This window comes from Dasypus novemcinctus, chromosome 9 (genome assembly GCF_030445035.2).
Source record: "Dasypus novemcinctus isolate mDasNov1 chromosome 9, mDasNov1.1.hap2, whole genome shotgun sequence".
Taxonomy (NCBI): Eukaryota; Metazoa; Chordata; class Mammalia; order Cingulata; family Dasypodidae; genus Dasypus; species Dasypus novemcinctus.
In genome coordinates this window covers 91,680,204-91,705,420 of record NC_080681.1, presented here as the reverse complement: position 1 = coordinate 91,705,420, position 25,217 = coordinate 91,680,204, and the positions used below count along the sequence as shown (strand labels likewise).

At 40.2% G+C, this 25,217-nt stretch overlaps 1 protein-coding gene across 6 annotated transcripts in view; it reads left to right on the top strand.

The window, feature by feature from the left end:
• CCDC30 (coiled-coil domain containing 30) overlaps positions 1 to 24,597 on the top strand; it is a 283,097-nt gene extending 258,500 nt beyond the window's left edge. For all 6 annotated transcript variants that reach the window (XM_058303777.2, XM_058303779.2, XM_058303778.2 and 3 more), the window contains 5 exons: positions 8,384 to 8,525; positions 11,975 to 12,111; positions 13,827 to 13,941; positions 21,712 to 21,779; positions 22,134 to 24,597. In XM_058303777.2, coding sequence (XP_058159760.1) covers positions 8,384 to 8,525; positions 11,975 to 12,111; positions 13,827 to 13,941; positions 21,712 to 21,779; positions 22,134 to 22,332 — 661 coding nt within the window. In that variant the 3' untranslated portion in view covers positions 22,333 to 24,597. The remainder of the gene's footprint in view (positions 1 to 8,383; positions 8,526 to 11,974; positions 12,112 to 13,826; positions 13,942 to 21,711; positions 21,780 to 22,133) is intronic.
• Positions 24,598 to 25,217: the final 620 nt, after the last annotated feature.

Here is a 25,217-nt window from a genome sequence, read left to right as displayed (position 1 = left end):
AAGTGCTTTCTTATTTTCTATTTCATTTAGTTCTGCTCTTATCTTTGTTATTTCCTTCCTTCTTCTTCCTGTTGGGTTACTTTGTTGTTGTTTTTCTAATTCCTTCAAATGTGCAGTTAGTTCTTCAATTTTTGCTCTTTCTTCTTTTTTGATATATGAATTTATGGCTATCAATTTCCCTCTCAGTACCTCTTTTGCTGCATCCCATAAATTTTGGTATGTTGTGTTATCATTTTCATTTGTTTCAAGGTAGTCATTGATTTCTTTTGGTATTTCCTCTTTGACCCACTGTTTTTCTAAGATTGTGCTGTTTAATTTCCAAATAGTGGTGTGAAACCTGGGCCTCTGTCCCTTGCAAATTTCCAGCTTGACTCCACTGTGGTCAGAGATATTGTTTTGTATGATTTCAATCTTTCTCAATTCATTAAGCTTTTCTTTGTGGCCTAGCATATGGTCTATCTTGGAGAATGATCCATGTGCTCTTGAGAAAAATGTATATCCTGCTGTGTTTGGGAATCTATATATGTCTATTAGATCCAGCTCCTCTAATATACTGTTCAAGTGTTTTGTTTCTTTAGTGATTCTCTTTTGAGATGTTCTTTCCAAGGTGGATAGTGGTGTATTAAAATCCCCCACTATAATTGTAGGTGCGTCTATTGTTTCACTTAGTTTTTCCAGCGTTTGCCTCACATATTTAGAGGCACCCTTGTTAGGAGCATAAATATTTATGATTGTTCGATCTTCTTGACAGATTTTCCCTTTCACTAAAATGTAGTATCCTTCTTTGTCTCTCACAATTGTTTCACCTTTAAAGTCTATTTTGTCTGATATTAATATAGCAACTCCTGCCTTTTTTTGGTTATTGTTTGCTTGTATGATTGTTTTCCAGCCATTCACTTTCAATCTCCATGCGTCTCTGAGTCTAAGATGTGTCTCTTGTGGACAGCATACGGATGGGTCATATTTCCTTATCCAATGTCCCAGTCTGAATCTTTTGATAGGTGAGTTTGATCCATTGACATTCAGTGTTATTACTTTCAAGGAATTATTTCTGTTAGCCATATTTTGATTGGATTTGTGTTTGTCATATTTTGTTTGTATTTTTTTTCCTTCTATTTTTGTCTTTTTTTGTTGCTCTTATACTCTCCTCCAACTCTGCCTGTCCTGTTTTTTCCTTTCTTCCTGCAGAACTCCCTTTAGAATTTCTTGAAGGGGAGGTTTCTTGTTGGTATCCTCTTTCAGTTTCTGTTTATCTGCGAATATTTTGAACTCTCCATGTTTGAATGCTAGTTTAGCTGGATAGAGTATTCTTGGTTGGAAATTTTTTTCCTTTAGTACTTTGATTATATCATACCACTGCCTTCTTGCCTCCATGGTTTCAGATGAGAAATCAGCACTTAATCTTATGGAGCTTCCCTTGTATGTGATGGTTTTCTTTTCTCTTGCTGATTTTAGGATTTTCTCTTTGTCTTAAGCATTGGATAATTTGACAAGTATGTGTCTTGGGGTGGGCCTGTTGGGGTTTATGACTAGTGGAGTGCTCTGTGCTTCTTGGATATGTACATCTGTCTCTTTCAGTAGATTTGGGAAGTTTTCAGCCATTATTTCCTGCAACACTCCTTCTGACCCCTTTCCCTTCTCTTCTCTTCTGGAATGCCTATAATACGTATGTTTGAGTGTTTTGCATTGTCATTCATGTCCCTGAGTCCTAGCTGGATTTTTTCTATCTTTTTATCGACCCCTTCTACTATCTGTTTGATTTCTGACGTACTGTCTTCCACATCACTAATTCTCTGCTCTGCCTCTTCTAGTCTGCTGATATTTGCTGCAAGTGTATTTTTGATTTCTTGAACTGTGGTGTTCATTCCCATCATTTCTGTTATCTTTTTGTGTATGTCTGCAATTTCCCCTCCGAGCGTTGTCTTCATGTTGTTAACCTCTTTCATTACTTCATCAAATTTGTCGGTGATAAATGTTCTGAAATCTTTCATTGCTTGAGCGAAGTTCTGTTCCCCTTCCTGATTTTTAGTTTGTTGATTGGATTCAGCCATGTTTTTCTGATTACTGGTTTGGTTTGTAGGTTTTTGTTGCTATCTGGTCATCATTTTATCTTGACGGGTTTAATCAGTTCCTTAGCTTCTTTGTCTACTCTTGGAGATTAATTAGCTGTTGTTTTTGCATAAGTGTTATATCTTCTCTGTCACTTTGTTCTTCTTATTCTATTTTCTTGTTGCTGGTTACGTTCACTTTAAAGGAAAGTATTAGTGCCGGGGAAAGGTAATTGTGTAAGCAAGGAAAAGGTGTAAGGTAGTATTGGTGATATATGTTAACAAAGCAAGAATATGAGATCTGGGATGATGGAGGTTAGATTCATGTAAAATTGTGTAGAGTTATAGCAGTAGGTAGAGTACCTATTATGAGGTAGCTGACTGAATATGGGAGGAATATGGTATGAGCTAAAAAGCTATTGTTTTCATGAGAGAGGGAAAGAGAAAAGAAAGGTAATAGTTTCAAGAGTGGATAACAGACAGAAAACAAATCAAGGGTATTAGGAATTAAGAGTTAGATACTTTGTGGATCAAAGAAAGGGAGATGGGAGGTGGAATATAGGAGAGACAGTAGATGATGGCAGATATCAAGATGTAGGCGAAAGGGGATATTGTAGGTAGCCTAAATCAGTTCACTTAGAAATGAGGCTGTGGAGGATGAGAGAACCCAGCAAATGTGAGGTGTTCCCTGCAGCACCTATTGTATGATTGAGTTAAAATAAAATACATAGAAAATGAGGGACAAGAGGGAGAGCAAAAATAGAAAAAGAAAAAAGAAAAAATGAGAAAAAAAAGAAAGAAGAGAAGAAAGGGAAAAAGAAAAAGGGGGGTGGGCAAAGGGTGGGGAACAGGTAGGGGTAAGAAAAAAACAGATATACGCGAACCACAATTGCAACACCAACTACAACAACAACAACAAAAAACCCCTAAATAACTGAATAAAAAAAAAGACTTTGGGGGATACGCTTGGAGAAAAGACTAGGGGATAATGTAATATTAGCAATCAGGACATTAAAAAAAGTAAAAAATAAGATAAAATGAAAATAAGAACAAAAGAAAATGAAACGGTAAAGAAAAAAATGCAAACGTTGAAGGCTAGGGCATTCAAGGACCTCAGATGGACCTCAGGGTGTGATGGATTCAGGGGTGGAAAGTCTGAGATATTGAAGACTCAAGAGGTGTGAGTCTCTGGGGTGTGGGCCACCAGAGTTTAGGGGATTCAGCCCTGGCAACCTCTAATCTGGTCAACAGGAAGCCTAGGAGCCCTGCAGTGTAACACAGCACTCAGGGATCCCCGCAGCTGGGTGCCAGCCCTATGGGGGAAGTCAGAGCCGCAAACTCTATATTATGTCTGAACCCTGCAATTCACTTACTCACTAGGGTTTATTTTTGTGGATATTTCATCAATTCAGCTTTTGGACCACTCCCACCCTATGATCCCACAAAACAGCCACCTGGGTGCGCCTCTACACTGCAGACAATTTAATGACGCAGCTCCGGAGCCCGGGCCGTGGGTTGGGCTCCAGTTGGAAATGCCAAAAACAGATTCAACAACCAGAATTCCCAAGCTTCGCAAAATATTCCCCAGTCGGCTTCCAGACGTGTCCCCCTCCCTCGCCACACCCTGTAACAACCTCCCAATTACGTCCCTTTATTGCCAACAATCTGATTCCATTGCAGATTGGCAGCCGGGCCTGTGGGGGTGGGACTCCAGGTGGAAGCGCTATGATTTGTGTCCGCAATCAAAAATTCACCCGCTTCACAACAAAACACCGTCTGTCTCCCCAAATCGATCCACAAAGGCGTCCCGTCCCGTCAACCCCCCAACAGCCCGCCCAGGACTCGCGAATTCCCCAACACTGCAGGGCCACCAAAAAGCGTGGCCGCAGTGCTAGTTCCGCGGCTCCACCCACCCCCAGGGAAGGAGCAACCCGTGTGCAGGTCTCACCTCCGGGCAATGGAACCCAAATTATATCTTATAGACCAATCCTCTCCATTACCTTCCCACCAAATCGATGTCCAGACACTTCCTGCCCTGTAAAAATCCCGAAAAAGCTTGGTCCCCGAGAACCTCTGGCGGCACCCAGCTGCCTCTTCCCAGGAGAGACAGCAAGGCAAGCTCACTCAGCCACCATCTTCTGGTGTTTTTGTTTCCTAAGATGCTTTGGCAAATATGATTAAATGGTTCAGCTTAAACAATGAGAATTTATTTGCTCATGGTTTTCAGGCTGGAAAAATGTCCAAGTCAAGGCATCATCAAGGCAATGCTCTCTTCCCAAAGACTGGCTGCAGGAGATCCTTGGCTCCTCTGTCACATGGCAAGGCACATGGGCATCTGCTGATCTTTCCCTTCTCTTTTGGGTTTCATTGATTTGAGCTTCTTGCTTCTGTGACTTTCTCTCTCAGTCTCAATTTCATTCTCTTATAAAGTACTCCAGTAATAGGATTAAGACCCATTCTGATCGACATGGGTCACTCCTCAACTGAAGAAGTCTTATCAATATGTCCTACTGGGAAGTGGATGTGGCTTAACCACTTGGGTGCCTGCCTACCACATGGGAAGTCCTGGGTTCAGGTCCAGTGCCTCCTAAAAGAAGCTGAGCAGCTGTCACCTCCCATTACAACAGAGTTAGATGTTGTCTCCCACCACAATGAGCTAGACTCTGCCCCCACCACAACAAGCAGAGGCAAGCCAGCAGAAATTTCTGGAAAGATGGTGGACTAGAACAACATGGGACTCACTTCTTCTCTAGAAAAATAGCTAGAGGATAGGCTGAAACAGCCTAGAAAAAGATCTTCTAGGGTTTAGGACACCAGGCAAAGGCTGGACACTGCGCAGAGGAGAGAGGGACAAAGGAGAGAAATCATGATGACAGAACTGTGAGTTGAAACCAGTGGCTGCTGCTGCTGGCACCATCCCCCACACTAAAGTCACTTTAGAATTCTCAGGCCTCTGGGCCTGCAGCTACAAAGAGGGCTCCAGGGATCTACTATCCCAGGAAAGGTGAGAGGGAGGGACACAGCCTAAGGCTGACTCAGCTTCTGACCCACAAATTTGATCTGCTTTGTCCTACAAGCCCTTCCAGGCCAGGTGGGACCACACACTGGTTTGCCCTGGGAGCCGGGGAAGGACTGGAGATATCTGAACCTCACAACCTTCCTCTCTTATAGCTGGGACTAATTGTTGAGGATGCCCCAGGAAAGGGAAGAGAGGGACAAAGCCTAAGGCTGACTCAGCTTTTGACTCACAACTTTGGTCTGCTGTGTCCCAGGAGCCCTTCCCAGTCAGGTGGGGCTGCACCATTGTTTGCCTTGGAGCCAGCAAGGGGCTAAAGATATACAACCTTCCCAATCTCCTCCTCTACTAATGGAGTAGCTGATTGTTCAGGACTCAGAGAGGGGTGGAAATATTTCCAACCAGAGGAAAGGAAGAGGGCTGCCAAAGAAGGCTGGAGAACTGTCTCAGAGAAAGTCTGAATTACAAGGCTCGTAGCCTCCAGACAGGAAGCTCTATCACATTGATCCACTCTGTGTTGCAACAAATATATCCAACCCAGGCATTGAACTGAAAGCTGCCAAGGAGTGCCATCTGGTGGCAGATCAAGGAAGTACATGCAAGAAAATTAAAAATAAGCAGGAGAGGCTTTTTCTGGCCTTGATAGCCTCCCTCCCCAAGGCCCTAGGAAGGGACTTTACAACAAATTACTTTGTCCAGTGCCCAGTTCTGAGCAACCAGCAGGACAATCCTAACAATCCAGGTCAAGCCAAGAATCAAAGAGCAGTGGTAACACAGTGTCCGTGAGTAAATCCCTACAAAAGAGAAAGAAATTGAGCATCTGAGTGAACTACATCCTGATCAGATGCCTAGATATCAGCAAAAAACACCAAGCCATACTAAGAAAATAGAAGACATGGTCCAAGAAAAGGAATATATCAAAGCCCCAGAAGAAATACAGAATTTGAGAGAACTAATAGCAAGATGTGCACAAATTTCCAAAATCAAATTAATGAATTGAAAGACAATATGTTCAAAAAGATAAATGACATCAAGAAGACGTTGAACAGGCACAAAGAAGAATATGAAATCCTGAACAGAAAAGTAACAGAGCTCATGGGAATGAAAGACAGAATATGTGAGATCAAAAACACATTTGGGACATACAACAGCAAACTCAAAATGCTAGAAGAAAGAATAAGTGATATTGAAGACAGAACAGCTAAAATTGAAGCGAGAAAAGAATGGGAAAAAATGAGCAGGGGCTTAGGAGTTGAATGACAACACAAAACGCAACAACATACTTGTCATGAGAGTTCCAGAAAGAGAAGAGAAGGAGAAAGGGACAGAAAGAGTATCTGAAGAGATCATAGCTGAAAATTTCCCAACTCTCATGAAAGAAATAAACTTACATGTCCAAAAAGTACACCATACACCAATCAGAATAAATACAAATAGACCTACTCTGAGACACATACTACTCAGAATGTCAAATATCAAAGATAAAGAGAAAATTCTCACAGCAGCAAGGGAAAAGCAAACCATTATGTATAAGAACACCCAATAAGACTTAGTGCAGGGAAACGGACTTTGGCCCAGTGGTTAGGGCGTCCGTCTACCATATGGGAGGTCCGCGGTTCAAACCCCGGGCCTCCTTGACCCGTGTGGAGCTGGCCATGCGCAGCGCTGATGCGCGCAAGGAGTGCCGTGCCACGCAAGGGTGTCCCCCGCGTGGGGGAGCCCCACGCGCAAGGAGTGTGCCCGTGAGGAAAGCCGCCCAGCGTGAAAAGAAAGAGCAGCCTGCCCAGGAATGACGCCGCCCACACTTCCCGTGCCGCTGACGACAACAGAAGCGGACAAAGAAACAAGACGCAGCAAATAGACACCAAGAACAGACAACCAGGGGAGGGGGGGGAATTAAATAAATAAATAAATCTTTAAAAAAAAAAAAAAAAAAAGACTTAGTGCAGATTTCTCTTCAGAAATCTTGGAGGCAAGAAGACAGTGATATGATACAATTAGGACACTGAAAGAGAAAAACTGCCAGCTGAGAATTCTTTATCCAGCAAAATTGTCCTTCAAATATGAAAGTGAGTATAAAATATTCACAAACAGAAACTACGAGAGTTTGCAAAAAAAAAAAAGAATCCACCTTTGCAGGAAATATTAAAGAAAGCCTTAGAAACTGAAAGAAAATGACAGGAGAGACAGGCTTGGAGGAGAGTATAGAAGAAATAGCAGAAAGGATAACCAAGCCAGCAGAGGCAGCAGCCTCCAGGGAGCAGATATGGCTGAGTCTGTTGGGCACTGGTCCCTCACGTTGAAGGTCCTGAGTTTGGTTCCTGGTGCCTCATGGAGAAGGCAAGCAAACAATGAGCATACAGATGAGTGAACCATCTGGAGGGAAGGGGGATAAAGAAATAAATTTAAAATATTGGGAAAAAAAAAAGGTCCTACTTAGAACAGTTTCACACCCACAGGAAAGGATCAATTTTTTTTCTTCTCTCCCCTTACCCCGCCCCCCAGTTGTCTGTTCTCTGTGTCCATTTGCCGCGTGTTCTTCTTTGTCTGCTTCTGTTGTTGTCAGTGGCACAGGAATCTGTGTTTCTTTTTGTTGTGTCATCTTGCTGCATCAACTCTCCGTGTGTGCAGCGCCATTCCTGGGCAGGCTGCACTCTCTTTTGCACTGGGCGGCTCTCCTTACGGGGCGCACTCCTTGCGCGTGGGGCTCCCCTATGTGGGGTCACCCCTGTGTGGCAGGGCACTTCTTGCACACAGCAGCACTGCACATGGGCCAGCTCCACACGGGCCAAGGAGGCCTGGGGTTTGAACTGTGGACCTACCATGTGGTAGATGGACACCCTATCCATTCGGCCAAGTCTGTTTCCCAAGGATCAACTTTAAGAACATGTTTTTCTGGGATTACATACAATTCCGAACCATCACATTGAGTATAGTCAAGAACTAGGAAATTTAGCATTAATAATGGAATCATTAGAGCAGAATTCAGAATTTAGATGTCTGGGATCAGAAGTCAAAGATTTTCCTAAATTAAACTCAGACACTAAAACCATGCCATAACTATCAACAAAAATCAAGGTAAACCAGAGGCTATAGTTCACGGGGATGATGTAGGCTGCCATGATTTAGGGGTTATCCTTGGTCCATTCCTTCAGGTAAGGGCAAAAATTCTTACAGATACAAGATAGGACAACTGTTGATATCTCGAGTCAGGGCCCTTACATAAGCAAGTACAGGAAACCTAAGAAAAGTGCACATTGAAGAGACTAAATAAAGTTTAACTGTGCTCAGTGTGCCTAACTCAAATTTACTTTTCCAGAAACTATAATGAGAAACATCATCACCACAAAGCCAAGCTTCGTAGAGTCAAGGATCGTCTAATTCATGAAGTTCAACTACGAGATGAGAGAATTAAACAACTTGAAAATGAAATTGGAGCACTGCAACAACAAATGGAAAAGGTGAGAAAAAATAAAAGGTGAAGAGCTCACCAATGATGATGGCGATCATCATTTATGTGTGGGTTCTTCTAAGCCCATGTTTTCATTTCTTTTCTTTATACCTTCTTTCAATGTGAATAATTCTTGCCCACTCATAGTGATGCCACATCATATGGGACACTGAAAACATTCTGCACTGTCATCATATGATCAATGTCCTGCCTTCAAATGAAAATACCATTTTTTCAAACATCCCCTAAGCAGAGAATTCCAGACCATCCTCAGTACCTCATTCCTACTATATGTAACCTTTATTTTGCCTCAAATTCTGCATCCATTTTAAGTGACAGTAAAAACAGGTAATCCCTATTTCTTTGTCAATCCTTAACTAATGCCATGGGTTCTTTTTGCTTGTCTTATTGCTCTTATGACTCACTGGTGTATGGGTAAGAAGGAAATGGGACAGATGAATGGAATCCAATGCATAATAGTCTTGAGATCATTAAACTAATAAATTCAAGATGGAGAGAAACTGACTAGACCAATAATTTTTTTCCCTTCTTGAAATCCTCAACCCATTTCTGAATTTTAAAAACTGTATCCTCACCCCTAAAATACTTATTCCTACTTGTCAACAAATTTTTATTGTACCACCACTATGTGCCAACAGAACTCATGTAAATTTGATCATTCTATGAACTATCATAGGACTCTAGGTTAAGAGTCCATAGACCACGTACAATAAAACATCTGAGGATTATAACAGATGAGTCTCCATTGTTGTCTTCTTAGTTTTAAAAAATTCCAATTGATACTCTACACCATAGTGTCAGATGAAAATCATTTAGATTTGTGTAGTATACTTTCATTTTGTCACTGATTTGTCAAACTTCTTTTAGAGGCTCAGGTCCAGTTTAGACTCAAAGCCTAGGAAAATAATATGGAAAGTGTATAATCCTGGTTCATGGGACCACCACCAACCTACTTCTGCATTACCACTTCCCTCTTGTACCTTTTCTTTCTAACTTACACAGCAAAAAGAGCCTCCTACTTTTTCAGCAGGCACTCAGATGACCTTTCCTCCATACCCCAAAAACCATAGATCTCCATGAAGTATACCAGAATTTACAAAAAAGCAGAGGCTAAGAAAGAGTAATTGGACATTTTACTCACTGTCCTTGAAATGTACTATAGGCTTTGGCCTTAGACAGACTTAGATTCAAATTCTAGAGGTGGGATTGCAGAGCAGGTTATATAGGAACCTCTTGTGTTTTTTGGGGGGTTTTTTTGGTTTGTTTTTTTTTTTAATGTTTTTCAATGGAACATTCCTTGTGATCTAGTAACTTTAATAAAAATTAAAAATTTTAAAAATTTATAATAAATAAATAATTAAAAAAATAAAAAACCAAATACTACCCTGTAGCCTGGTCAAAATAACCCCTACCTCACAAAACTCTCGTTAGGATTAAAACATAAAATGCCTAAAGTGGTACTTAGCATGTATAAATTTTCATAGATGTTGTTTTCCTTCTTTTTTGGCATATAATCTCTTAAAAGCATTTAATTCATGGATGCATAGTAGTTCATAAAATAAATTGTTAATAGAGTTGGAAATACTTAGCCTAGAAAAGACTGATATGGGAGTTTTTAATACCACATTAGTACCAACTAGGAGTTTCTGATTTTATTTATTTTAGGTCCCTGAGCTTTGACATAAGAAAGCTAGCTCACTTTCTAAGCACCAAGTCTCCAGAAAATAACTCCAATTCTTTGGCTTCATTCCCTAAGACTTCTCTTATAGAGCTACTTTTTTTTTTTTTTTTTTTTTCTCTCCCTCCCCTCCCCCCCCCATTGTCTGCTCTGTGTCCATTTGCTGTGCGTTCTGTGTCAGCTTACATTGTCAGGCAGCACTGGGAAACTGCGTTTCTTTTTGTTGCGTCATCTTGCTATGTCAGTTCTCGCTGTGTGTGGCGCCACTCCTGAGCAAGCTGCGCTTTTTTTTCACGCAGGGCGGCTCTCCTTGCGGGGCACACTCCTTGCACATGGGGCACCCCTATGCAAGGGAGCCCCTGCATGGCACGGCACTCCTTGCACTGCAGCACTGCGTGTGTGCCAGCTCACCACATGGGTCAGGAGGCCCTGCTTATCAACCCTGGGTCCTCCATATGGTAGGCAGATGCTCTTATCAGTTGAGCCACATCTGCTTCCCTATAGAGCTACTTTTTAAATCTCCTTTTTAGAGCAAGCCAGTTGAGTCCACTAACTGTTACTATTTAAATCAGATGTCCAAAATATTTTATCCTATTATCAGAGCAGGTATCCTGATTTTTGGGTTCAAAAATATACTATTTCCAAAGGACAGGGTGTTTGTAGCCTGCCCCATTCAATATCCTTTCTAATCCCATTATAACTACATGGAGTATTATTTGTAAGATAGCTGGTTCTAGATAACTGTATTTCAATAATAGCAGGCAAGACTATTGTTAGACATTGAAGGGTCCTAGATAAAGAACTTTAAAATCTGGAATGGGTTATTGCAGAACATACTGTAATCTCCTTCCTTATAATTCGTCAGTAATAGATAGGTGGTCTTTTGTGAATGATTTACATTAGCAATTTAGTTAAAATAAATAAATAAAGATGGTCCTCTTAACACTGTGATTCTCCCATTTGCCAGAAGGTTGTTATTCTTCTCCCACCCCACCCCACCCCCACTCATTGCCATTGTTAGCAGATGAGGAACAAACACAAAAAGGTGACGGCACTTGCCTATTCTCATTGACAGGTCATTGGTGAAGCGAGAATGGCAAGTCTACATTTTTGAGCTTCTACTCCCCAACCACCAGCCCAACCAAGAGTGATATTTCACTAAAATATACTGGCTCTTTCAATACAAGATTGTTCATGCTTTTTTCCACAAAATATACTCCTGCATCATTTTACCTGTAGTTTCACTAGCTATTACTTTTGGGGGAAATTGTTAATAGAAAACAAAACATGGTGTTAGGTTAGAAATCATTTCAGCATTGTCACTGCAAGAATATTCTTAACACCTGCCTTACATGCTTGACCTATCATGCCAACTGAGATCCTCACACTGATTGCCAAATGAGGTAGCCAAATTCCTGTTTTCCTCCATTTGCCTTAAAAAGAATGTAACTACAAAACAGATGGAAATGTATTACATGGGAAAATTTTCAGTATGGAACTTCAGAGAACTGATATTTATTTATTAGCAGTTTGATACCAATGGAATTAGAATACGTATAGGAGCATTGGGACCTTATTAAAATACAAAAAATAACCGAAATAAAGAGAAGAATTATCCTGGCTATAATGAATGACAATGGTCAACAAACTAGAGAAAAGAAGAAAAAGGTGAACAAGTTAAATTTAATGTTAAGAGTTTAGAAAAAGGGTATGCTCTTAAATCTGTAATTCATTTTCCTTCTGTGCTTTCTTATCGCTAGGAGAAGGCATTCCAGAACCAGATCACTGCCCAAAATGATATCCTACTCCTAGAAAAAAGGAAACTTCTGGAACAACTCACAGAACAAGAAGAATTGATCCATGGCAACAAATGGATAATATCTTCAGTACAGAGTAGGTAGGTGTGACCCTGCCTGAGGAGCCAATGCACCCCATAAGGAAGATGTTTCTTCCTCAACAAAGAGATTTCAACAGAGACTGTCCTTTGATTGTGACCTATCCCATAACTATTGCTCTACCATCTGCTGTTTTCAGCAGACCATGGAAATGACCAAAGTTGTAAAATTAAAGAAGAAAAATATCATGGAGGAGGCTGGCTGGCCATTCTGATAGACTCTGTCATGGTACATTGCCTCAGTGAGGCTCCTGCTGTGTACATTCTGGTACATCACTGTGTATGTGTTCATACTCATTTTTATCAGTAAACCAAGACAGGATGAGGCTCACAGGAGTGACTTAAATTCATGAAACTCATAGGATACCAATGTATTCATTTTTAATGAGAATTATTGTAAACTGAAAAGAATTTACATATCAGCCAGCCTGAGCATTCTCTCCTCTATAGGAAACTTTAATTACAATCAAAAGATTGCTTGATGAGCACAGAATCAAGCAAAGAGAGTGGTTTGATCTTAACAGATAGTGTCACTGACAATAACAATAAAGACTAACTTTTTATTTTAGTATTCACTACATGCCAGGCACTGTTCTAAGTTCTCTATATGTATATATGTATTTACTCCCCACACCAATCCAGGAGGGAGACACTATTATTAGCCTTATTTTACAGATAAGGAAACTAAGGTCCAGAGAAATAAGGAACTCACCTAACCTTAGTCAGTGGAAGAGCAGGATGTGAAGCTCCAAGACCTGGCCCTAGGAACCACACCATTAGTCTGGGGAGAGGTCTGTCAAGCACACTGGAACTCTTGTGTTTGCTGCTTTCAGCATACTCTCCTCTGGAGACTCAATGATTATATTTTACTGTCTATGTATCCCATTTTATTTATTCCATATAAACTATGGCCCTTCTCAAACTGTGTCATTGCTTCAGATAGTCAGGGCCCAACACAATTAACCCATTACTCTTTCTCAAAATTAATAAGATTTCCACCTGGCCCTCCTGAAGACACACTCTGGTCACCTGAATTGGACACAGTATTTCCCTTAGAGTAAGTTTCTTCTAAATGATATTTCCTCATTTTACAGAAAAGGAAACTAAAGTTTAGTTTAGTAATTTTCCAACGTCACACAGCTAGTAAGTGGCAGAACCACAAACACAAATCTCATATCACATGCTCCCAAATAAATGATGGCCCTAGAGAATAAGCCTTGTGTAGTGGTTAATAGCTCAGGCTTGGAAGCCTGAAAGATCTGGGGTTGTTATGAGAATCAAATAAGCTAATGCACAAAAAGTTTTAAGTGCTTACTGTGTGGATAGGTTATAGTTCCTAAAAACATGGTAGGTACTTGTGAAATGATTGCTGATACTACTTCTCTCTGCTACTACTTTCTACTACTACTATTACTGCACAAGATGGATGAGATCAGATTCAGAAGTAAGTCATGTAGAATACAATATTTGAAAGGATACAGAATCTCTTGTTTCAGTCCCTTTCCATACTCTTGCACATAGTATGTTTCTGATGTCAGTATTTACTTAATGACCAGGTATGGCCATTGTCTTGTATAGTAGGAATTATCTTGCCAAACTTGATTCTAAAATCTGGGCACTGGGTTAAGACCCAGAAAGTGGGAAGCAGGCCATAGTTTTGGGGTATGTACTAATGATACAGAAATTTCTAGTTATGACTCCAATTTATGCCATTCCAGAGTACTCTTCCTGGATAAAGAAAATAAGCAATTACAGGAAAATAGTCTCCGGCTCACACAGCAGGTTGGCCTTTTAGAGCGCATTATAAGGAGCATCCAGATTCGCAGAGGAGAGGTATGATGTGTGCTTCCTGTTGGGTCATTAATCTGTAGTTTGGCCTGCTAAAGTTGCTGTACTCTTCTTCCTTTCATCTTCTTCATATGACTATGGCCCTGCTCCTGGCCTTATGGTGGGCTGTGATAAAGAGGCTCATTAGCTACACCCCAGGGCAGCAGACCCTGAGACTGTCTGGTCAGTGTTGCTTTTCATTGGATCAGCTTTTATTAAACACTTCCTCCTGAGTGACCCCAAAGCAATCTGTGTATGCCTCATAGCTTCTTCCTTAGCATACTGTATTTTCATTAACTTTTTACTTTGCTGTCTCATCAGTTCAGCATTGAGCTCCTGGAGGGTAAGGACTGTTTCTAATACATCACTGTAGCTATGGATAGGTGCTGCATAAGTATTTGAGAATGAATGAATGAATGAATGAGTACATATATGCTCATTCTCAACACTCTCTGGTATGTATTATTATAGCCCTACCTGAGAGATGAGCAAATCTGAGGTTCAGAGAGGTAAAGTGAAGCTAGTCTGGTCTGGCACGGACTTGAGCCTAAAGAGAGCATCTGACTCAGAGAAAAGCACTTTTGTGTAAAAAAAAAATCCAAGCAGACAAATTGCCAACTACAGAGAGATGCAGCCAGCAATAGAGGTTCAGACAAAGTCCAAAATCTGGCTGGTAAGTAAGTCATCAAAGAGGGACTTCAGTGAGCAGAATTGCATTCTGAATATAGGATGGAGCCTGCTTGCTCCCTTCCCTGGTTTGTATCACCTGCTAGATGTTTCTTCCAGTATACTTCTAAGTACTGTAGGTCCTGTTTGTTGATGAGTATGAGACCTGCATCTAGTTCACTCTCAAAAAGGTGATTACTTCCAAGCTATGTGAGCTGTTCAGCAGATTGTGTCAAAAGTAGAATCATTAGATTATTGGCCTAATTTCCAATAGTTTATTTCCTTGCTTGAGCTACAAATGTTCTCAATTGTCTAGTCATTCATTCTTTTTTTATTGTGGTAAAATATACATGATATAAAATTTACCATTTTACCCATTTTTAAGTGTACAGTTTAATGGCATTAAATACATTCACAATGTTGTGCAACCATTACCACTATCTACTTCCAGAACTTTTCATCACCCCAAACAGAAACTCTATACCCATTAAGCAATAACTCCCTATTCCTTCCTCCCCCAGCCCCTGGTAATCTCTAATCTGCTTTCTGTCTCTATGAATTTACTTATTCTAAATATTTCATTTAAGTGGAATCATACAATATTTGTCCTTTAGTGTGTGGTGTATTTCACTCAGAATAACATTTTCAAGGTTCATCCATGTGTGTAGGATGTATCAGAACTTTATTCCTTTTTATGATTAACTTTCCATTGTACGATATTCCACATATTTTTTTATCCATTAAGCTGTTGATAGACATTTGGGTTGTTTCCACCTTTTGCTCCTATGAACATTGATGTACAAATGTCCATTTGAGAATCTGTTTTCAATTCTTTTTGGTATTTACCTAGGAGTAAAATTGCAGGGTTATATGGTATGTTTCTGTGTTTATCTTTTTGAGGAACCATCAAACTGTTTTCCACAGTGATTGCACCATTTTTACATTCCCACCAACAAAGCATAAGGTTTCCAATTTCCTCATATCCTCATCAGAACTTGCTTTTGTCTGTCTTTTTTATTATAACCATCTGTAGCAGTTTGATATGGTTTTGAATTCCAAAAATAGATATTGGATTATGCTTGTAATGTGGTCTGTACCTGGGCATGATTGAGTTATGATTAGGGCAGATAAAAGGATAAAAGGCATGGCAAAGAACAGAGTTGGGGGTTTTCTGATGTTGGAGTTTTAATGTTGGAGTTTGATGCTGAAGACTTAAGCTGGAGCCCCAGGAAGTCAGCACGCAGAGGAAAAAGAAGCCAGTCCCAGGAAGAGAGGAAGCCTTGAACCCAGAGAAAAGCAAGCCCCAGGAACATAGGAACCCAGGAAGCCTAAACCCTTGGCAGGTGTCGGCAGACATCTTGCTCCAAATAGACTTTGGCGAGGAAAGTAACTTATGCTTTATGGCCTGGTATCTGTAAATTCCTACCCCAAATAAATACCCTCTATAAAAACCAACCAATTTCTGGTATTTTGCATCAGCACCCCTTTGGCTGACTAATATACCATCCTAATGGATTTTAGGTGGTATCTCATTATGGTTTTGTTTTTGTTGTTACTGTTGTTGTTGTTGTTTGGAGGTACCAGGGATTAAATCTGGGGCCTCGTACATGGGAAACAGGCACTGAAACACTTGAGCTATATTCACTTCCCTCTAATTATTGTTTTGATTTGCATTTCCCTAATGACTAATGATGTTAAGCATCTTTTCATGCGCTAATTGGCCATTTGTATATCTTCTTTGGAGAAATATCTATTCAAGTCCTTTTCCCATTTTGAGGTTAGGCTGTTTGTCTCTTTGTTGTTGAGTTGTAGAAGGTATTTATATATTCTGGGTATTAAGCTTTTATCAGATACATGGTTTGCAAATATTTCTGTCATTCACCCTTTTACCTAATTTTACCTCATTCATTCAACAAACATTTATCAACTCCAGGAACTGTGCTAGGTCCTAGGAATATAAAGATAGTCCTCATTTTCAGAGGCCATCAGTTTAATAGAAGAAGGACATGCACATAAATAAGTAGTATAGTGGGAAATGGATGTAGCTCAACCAATTGAGCTCCCATCTACCATATAGGAGGTCCAGGGTTCGATGCCCAGGGCCTCCTTGTGAGAGCAAGCTGGCCCATGTGGCAAGCTGGCCCATGCGGAGTGCCAGTCCATGCAGGAATGCTACCCCATGCAGGAGTGCCATCCTGCGTGGGAATGCCGCCCTGCGCAGGAAAACCGCCCCACGCAGGAGTGCTGGCTGACATGGAGAGCTGGTATAGCAAGATGACACAACAAGAGAAAAAATAAGAACATGTAACAGAACAGGGAGTTGAGGTGACACAAGAGAGTAATCGCCTCTCTCCCACTCCAGAAGGTCCCAGGATTGGTTCCTGGAGCCGCCTAATGAGAATACAAGCAGACACAGAAGGACACATAGCAAATGGACACAGAGAGCAGACAATGGAGGGAACGGCGGTGGGGGGAGAAATTTTAAAATAAGTACTACAGTATTTAGGTTTTGAGATAGAAGCTTTAGCAGAGGGTTTGCTATGACCAATAGCTTTGAGATCCACAATGTTACCCTCAACTCAAGATAAGAAATGTCATATAGGTCAGAACTATAGTACATCAAGCTCAATATTCCATGTGTGACAAAGGTACCAACCTGAAACACCTTGATATATATTGGAATAAAAAATTCCAAAATTATTTTGTTAAACTTAGAATGTTAAGAACCCTGCAATTCAACTCCCTCATTTTACACAGGAAGGAGGTAAAATCCAGAGAGGTTAAGTGATATGTCTGAGGTCACACAGCTACTGCTTACATTTCCCAGATCTACTGATTCTTTGTTGGTGATTGAGTATCACACACTGCCCCATGAGGCAGGAACTGTGTCCATTTTATTACCTACCCTATTTCCTAGCACCTGGGTTACTACAACAACTTCTTAACTCATCTCCCTTCAGTCTTTCCTCTTCTAATCTCCTGCCTATGCCACCAGATTGATCTTAATGAAGTACTGTTTGATTTCATAGTACTTCATCTCAAAGAGTTTCAGAGGCTTCCTTTTCTATAAGATAAAGTTCATTCGCTCAACAAATATTTATTGAGCACAAGCAGTATACTGTTTAGTGTGGATATGATAATGAACAATGTACAAAACTCAGGCCTAGTGACAACGACAGCCATATAACTAGAAATTACCTTATATTATGATAAGTTCTACAACAGCAGGCCCAGGAAGCCATGGAAGCTATCTAAACCTGTCTGAGAAGGCTTCCAAAGTTATTGTGGTCTAAGCCAGAAGGACTGAAGCCACACAGGAAACTTCTGTATTCCAAAGACCTTTCTGACATCAAACAAGCCTGATCAAATGAAACCAATCTACTTACTGTTTCTCCAAAAACTCTTAAGTTTCCTCCCTCTATATTATACATTCCATTTACTTGGAATGTCACATCCCATCTCCTCTTTTTTATTTTCCAGCTTTCTCTTTTGAAGTTCTATAGTTCTTGTAGTCTACAACCAGAGAGATCTTTAGGAAATACAATCTGAGCATATGACTCAAAACCATTTAATGTTTTCCAGTTTTAAGAATAAAACCAAATTTCCTGACACTGTGTTTATTTTCTGCATTATCTGGCCTCTGTCAGCCTCATCCATCTCATCCCTCCTTGATTCCCCTCTGCACCTGGTGCTCCATTCTTACCACACTGTGCAGGTTCCTGAATCCTACATACTTTCAACTCCAGGCTCTTCCAGGAAAGCCCTCATCTCCATTGCCTTTTCCCATGACTTCTCTCCACAAGAATTTCTCCTGGCTGGTTCCTACAGTTCCTCAGAACTCAACCTAAATATCTTCTCTTCCATGAAGCTTGAGACCCACCCTCCACCCAGTCTTAAAATCTGGCTTCATGTCCTTGCTAGGTTTTCTCATAGCATCCTACATATCAAACAAATCACAGCTCCATATTTTACTAGTTGTGTGAAAAGGGGCAACCAGATTTGCTTCCTGGTTCTCTTATCAGGGAAGATAAAGTAACGGCATTTACCTCAAAATATGGTTATTTCAGGAAGCGAACTTGGCCCAATGGATAGGGCGTCTGTCTACCACATGGGAGGTCCGCAGTTCAAACCCTGGGCCTCCTTGACTCGTGTGGAGCTGGCCCAAGCACAGTGCTGATGTGCACAAGGAATGCCCTGCCACGCAGTGGTGTCCCCCACGTAGGGGAGCCCCATGCACAAGGAGTGTGCCCCATAAGGAGAGTCGCCCAGTGCGAAAGAAAGTGCAGCCGGCCCAAGAATGGTGCCACACACATGGAGAGCTGACACAACAAGATGACACAACAAAAAGAAACACAGGTTCCTGGTGCCGCTGATAAGGATAGAAGCAGTCACAGAAGAACACAGCAAATAGACACAGAGAGCAGACAACTGGGGGTGGGGGGAGGCGGGTTGGGTGAAGGGGAGAGAAATAAATAAATCTTTAAAAAAATATATGGTTATTTCACTCAAAAACTTGTACATGAATGTTCATAGCAGAATTATTCATAATTGCCAAAAGGTGAAAACAACCCAAATGTTCATCACCTGAATGAATACATACACAAAATATGGTATATCCATACAATGGAATCTCATTTGGTCATAAAAATGAATGAAGTACTTATACATGGATACAACATGGATGAACCTAGAAAACATGCTAAGTGAAAGAAACTAGTATCAAAAGACTACCTGTTATATGAGTCCATTTATATCAAATGTCCAGACTATGCCAAACTATGGACACAGAAAGATTAGTGATTGTCTAGGGCTAGGGATGGGAAGACAGGGGACAATAACTAAAGGATGTTTCCTGGGGGGAGGAGGTAATAAAAATGTCCTAAAATTTACTGTGATGATGGTTGTACAACTCTGTGAAAACACTTTGAATGAGTAAATTGTATAAGTAAGTGAATAATATCTCCATAAAGATGTTACAAAAGTAAATAAATAAAATATATATTTTTAAAAGATAGATGCTGGGGATAAAGTGGAATAACATACATAAATGACCTGGTATATTGCTTGGGAAATAGTTGGCATTCAATAAATAATTTCTTTCTATCAGTGCACATGCATACTTGTTATTTTAAACTTTTAATGTGTTCCCCCTATATGTCAGGTATGCTTATATAATTTAATTCTCACAACCAACCTTAAAGATGAGACTTTAATCATTATCTCAGTTTGGATGTAAAAATAAAAACTCAGAGAGGTGGAAAGAATATGCCAGATTCTAACTGGTAGAGCAAGAATTCAAGCCCTGGTCTCCTAACTCCAAGTCCAGTAAAATTTTCAATACATTTTAGCTTTCTCTGAAGGCTGATTCAGAGAAAATTTTCTTTCCTTTTTTCTCCTTAGATAAGCTTCTCATTTCTTTCTTGACAACTAAAAATTTCTTAAAGAACTTTCTGATCTATATCAAGAGGTAAACTGAGGTCCAAGGTCAAGGAAATCAATAAACTCCTATAATTCATGCAAAATTTGGTCTGTGTGGGTCTGTATTTTTCTAGGGAAAGGGTATTTGATTTTAAGTCATAGGGCTTGTATTAGTCAGCCAAGGGGGTGCTGATACAAAATACCAGAAGCCTGCTGGCTTTTATAAAAGGTATTTATTTGGGGTAGGAGCTCACAGTTACCAGACCATAAAGTTACTTCCCTCACCAAAGTCTATTTCCACATGTTGGAGCAAGATGGCTGCCAACATCTGCGAGGGTTCAGGCTTCCTGGGTTCCTCTGGGCTCAGTTCCTCTGTTTTCTCCACAAGGTCATCTGTAGACTATCAGGTGAACAGCTCTGTCTCTCTCGCTGGGGTTTCTGCCAGGTCTAAGGAGCTGTCTCTATTCCTCTGTGTTCTTCTCCTGGCTCAGGTCTTCTCTTCCCAGGGTTTGCTTCTCTTTCCTCTGCGTGCTGACTTCCTGGGGCTCCAGCTTAAGACTTCAGCATTAAACTCCAACATCAAAACTCCAAATCAGAAACCCCAGCATTAAAAGCCCTCAACTCTGTCCTTTGCCATGCCTTTTATCTGTGAGTCCCTACCCACCAAGAGGTGGGAACTCAATGCCCTAATGACGTGGCCCAGTTAAAGACCTAATCATAACTTAATCACGCCCAGGTACAGACCAGATTACAAACATAATCCAATATCTATTTTTGGAATTCATAACCATATCAAACTGCTACAGGGCTCAAAACAAATCCTTCTCCACATGATCATGCAATGATGGATATAGGCCATGTTTAAATTTTACCAAAAATTTATAAAAGTCTAAGTCTAAAATGTAAACCATAATGTAACTAAAAATTTAGAAAGTGTACAGTCTAAAATATAAACCATAATGTTAACAAAAAAAACTAAAACCAGATCCTTTTTTTCACCATTTGAAAGAAAATGTTTATCACAGTATCAAATAAAACTTATTTAAGTAAATAGTTTGATTATATCAGCCAATAGGAGGTAATTCACATAGAAAAATAGATCTAAAAGTAGGCTAGCAGTGAAAGTACTAATATATTTGCCAGGACTTCTATAACAAAGTACTACAGACTAGTTGGTTTAAACAAAAGGAATTTATTGTCTCTCAGTATTAGAGGTGAGAAGTCCAAAATCAAGGTGTCAACAGGATCATGCTTTCTCTGAAATCTGAAGCATTCTGGTGGTAACTTGCTGACAATCCATAATGCAGTCTTTTCCTCTGTCACAGGGCTCTCTCTCTCCCTGTCTGTCTCCTTCTACTTTCTACTTTGTCTAAATTCCCTCTGCTTATAAGGACTCCAATCATATCGGACTAAGACCCACCCTGATTTAGTTTGGCTTTACCTTAGGACATCTTCAAAGATCCTACTTACAAATGGGTTCCCGTCCACAGGACTAGAGGTTAGGACTTGAACAGGTCTTTGTAGGAGAATTGATTTAATCCGTAATATAAGGTACGCATTTATATTTCCAAATTTTCTACAGGGAATATGGGTTTCAGTTTTAAACAAAAAATATATAAAACATAATTACTAGATCATATTGCCAGTGGTTTATCATATAACTTTTAATATTCATTTTTTCATTCATTTCAGGAAACAACAATTAGCGAAATCCCCGAATTTGAAGTACTGAATAAGATGTTGCCTTTACCAAACTCCAGGTGAGTAAAGTCAAGAAAATCATTTACATGCCTGGGAGTCATGGGTGCCTAACTAGTCCCTCAGGGCCTGCTGGCTTGAGAGAGCATAGCATTTGGGAATCATTTTCTCTACACTTAGTATTTGAATCTTCTTATAGTTCCTTCTCCCCCTACTATTTCATCCCCATACCCCAAAGAATCCTGACTTACAGTAGGAGATGAACCATAGGATTAAGGTAAATTTTACGTGTTTTTTTATTTTTTTGTAGTTGATGTTTTTCAAACTGAAATACCAGTGATGCCTTTTCCTATAAATCCAAAATGCTACCAGGGATATTCTATCTACGCAATGTCCTCACACTTGGCCTTTCTTAGTATTTCAGGAACAGGTTTAGTAGAATCATTTGGAAGCCTTCAAGAAATAGAGGAACATAAATCAGAAGAAGCAATGGCAAACCCAAAGTCCCCCAAGTCTGTTTCACATTCACAGAGTTCTGAAGTTGGATACATAAATGTAGCTTCTCTTAAAGAGACACACAGCATCCCAGAACAAGATCAAAAGTCAGAACTATAAAATCACCGATGTCTAAAACTATACTGATCAAGAAGATGGAGCATGACATGGAGAAGAGTTACCACCAATCCCACTGGATCAATCAGGAGTCTTTGAAATTGCTGATAAATTCATTAAACTGGTTCTAAAAATGGATTTCTCAATTTTGTTTGATATTTTCAAATGACTTGTAGTGATCAGTATAATACCTTTAGTTAAATGATTTACTTAGATTTCTGTTCAGCAGAGCATGCATATGATTAATCCAGCATTCTTTCCCACTATCATGGATTTTTTTCCCTGATTTACTTATTTTTTTAAGTGTAAAAACAGTATAATCATATTAAAGCAAATATTTTAAAAAGAAAAACTCCTTCCTATAACCCCACATTCTTTTTTTTTTTAAGATTTATTTATTTATTTCTCTCCCCTTCCCCTCCCACCCTGGTTTTCTGTTCTCTGTGTCTATTTGCTGCATCTTCTTCTTTGTCCGCTTCTGTTGTTGTCAGCGGCACTGGAATCTGTGTTTCTTTTTGTTGCGCCATCTTGTTATGTCAGCTCTCCATGTGTGCGGTGCCATTCCTGGGCAAGCTGCACTTTCTTTTGCACTGGGCGGCTCTCCTTACAGAGCGCACTCCTTGCGCGTGGGGCTCCCCTACGCGGGGGACACCCCTGCGTGGCATGGCACTCCTTGCGTGCATCAGCACCGTGCATGGGTCAGCTCCACAAGGGTCAAGGAGGCCCAGGGTTTGAACCGCAGACCTCCCATGTGGTAGGTGGATGCCCTAACCACTGGGCCAAGTCCACTACCCCCACATTCTTAACACAGCTATTTTCATTTCAGAGTTATTCCCTTCTACTTCTTATTCAAATTCATGTTTTAAATGGGTTTTTATCATATTGTATATTCATTTTTAGAGTTTGATTTTTAATCTATCATAAAACATTTTCTGTATTTCAAGTTCATAATTTTTTTTTCTCTATTTTTTAAAAATGTTACATTAAAAACATATAAGATGTCCCCATATATTCCCCAACCCCCTCACCCTACTCTTCCCACATCAACAACCTCTTTCATCATCATGGCACATTCATTGCATAATTGTCTTTTAATAGCTGCATGATATTCTAACAAGTTGACGTTATATAAATTACTTAACTATTCTCTTACTTGATACTTAGGTTGTTTCTACTTTTTCATGATTTAAGATTATTCTGCAGTGAAAATCCTTATGCATGTAGCTCTTTTCTTCTTTTGAACTTCTCCAGAAACAAATTTTAAAATTGGCATAATTGGGTCAAAGGCTATAAATGTTATGGCTTTTGGTACATCACTTGTCATGTTGCTTTAAAAAGAAGTTTATCAAGTAGCTTTTAAAAAAGGTTTGTTACATTGCTTTTAAAAAGCCAACATACTGTCTTATTTTTATTTATTTTTATTTTTAGAAGGTATCAGAGATTGAACTCAGGACCTCATACATGTGAAGCAGGAGCTCAACCACTGAGCCACAACAGCTCCTACATACTGTTTCAATAGTCAAGTTAGTCGTTTAAACTTTAAACTTCAATTTCTTTTTTTTTTTTTTCGGGGGGGGGGGGTAGGCTACTGGGGCCCAGGGACCAAACCCAGGACCTACCACGTGGGAAGCGGGTGCTCAACGGCTTGTGCCACATCTACTCCGAAACTTCAATTCTTAATCCATAAGGTAATAATAATAATACCTCTACATAGGGTTATTGTGAGGGCCAACTGAAGTAACATACGTAAAATATTTAGCACTGAAGAGCTGCTTAATAAATGGTAGGTACTATCATTTATTTTCAGCAGCAGTGTATGAGTGTATTATATAGTTTATCTAACAATCCTATCAACACTGGATATTATCAATTTAAACATTTTTTGGTTTTATAAAACTATACTATAAAGCAATGTTGCAGCTCCTATTTCTCTTTCTCCTCCTTTTCGTCCTTATCCCTCCCCACCCCACCCCCCTTTTTTCTTCAATTGGAAAAGGAAGGAATAGCAAGGAGAGAGGGGGAGAAACCAAAAGGGAAAAGACCCCTTAAGTTGAGACACACTGAATTTTTTCTTTCTCAGACCACCAAACTAAAAAGAATGACCAAAGATTATAGGAAATAAGAGCTATGATATTGAATGCATGCTCTGACTCTTCGTGGTTTGAAACTGTATGTACCATTGAAAAACATGTTCTTAAATCTAATCCATTCTTGTGGATGTAAATCTTTTGGTAAGACTGTCAATTAAAGTGTGGTCCAGCCCAATCAGGATTGGTCTTAATCCTATCACTGAAGTCCTCTGTAAGTGGAATAAAATTCAGAAAGAAAGCCACAGAGGGAGCAGCCAGAAGCTGAACATTAGAGGAATATGGAAGAGAAGGGAAAGGCCAGGAGAGACCACCATGTGCATTGCCATGTGACAGGCTAAAGACAGCCAGCCCCAGAAAGCCAGTCTTTGGGATGAAAACATTGCCTTGATAACATCTTGATTTAGCTTTTTCCCAGCCTCAAACTGTAAGCAAATAAATTCCCCTTGTCTAAGCCAAATCATTTATGGTATTTGCTTAAGCACCCAGGAAACTAAAACAGATCCCAGGCCTTGCCCAGGTCATCTTCTTCCACCCAACTCACTGAATCTATTTATTGAATACTTATCTGCTATTCACTAGTAGTAGCAACTGAGCTCCCATTTACCATATGGTAAAAAACGACAAAGAGGGAAACGGACTTTGGCCCAGTGGTTAAGGTGTCCATCTACCACATGGGAGGTCCCCGGTTCAAGCCCCAGGCCTTCTTGACCCATGTGGAGCTGGCCCATGCGCAGTGCTGATGCGCGCAAGGAGTGCCCTGCCACGCAGGGGTGTCCCCCGCGTAGGGGAGCCCCACGC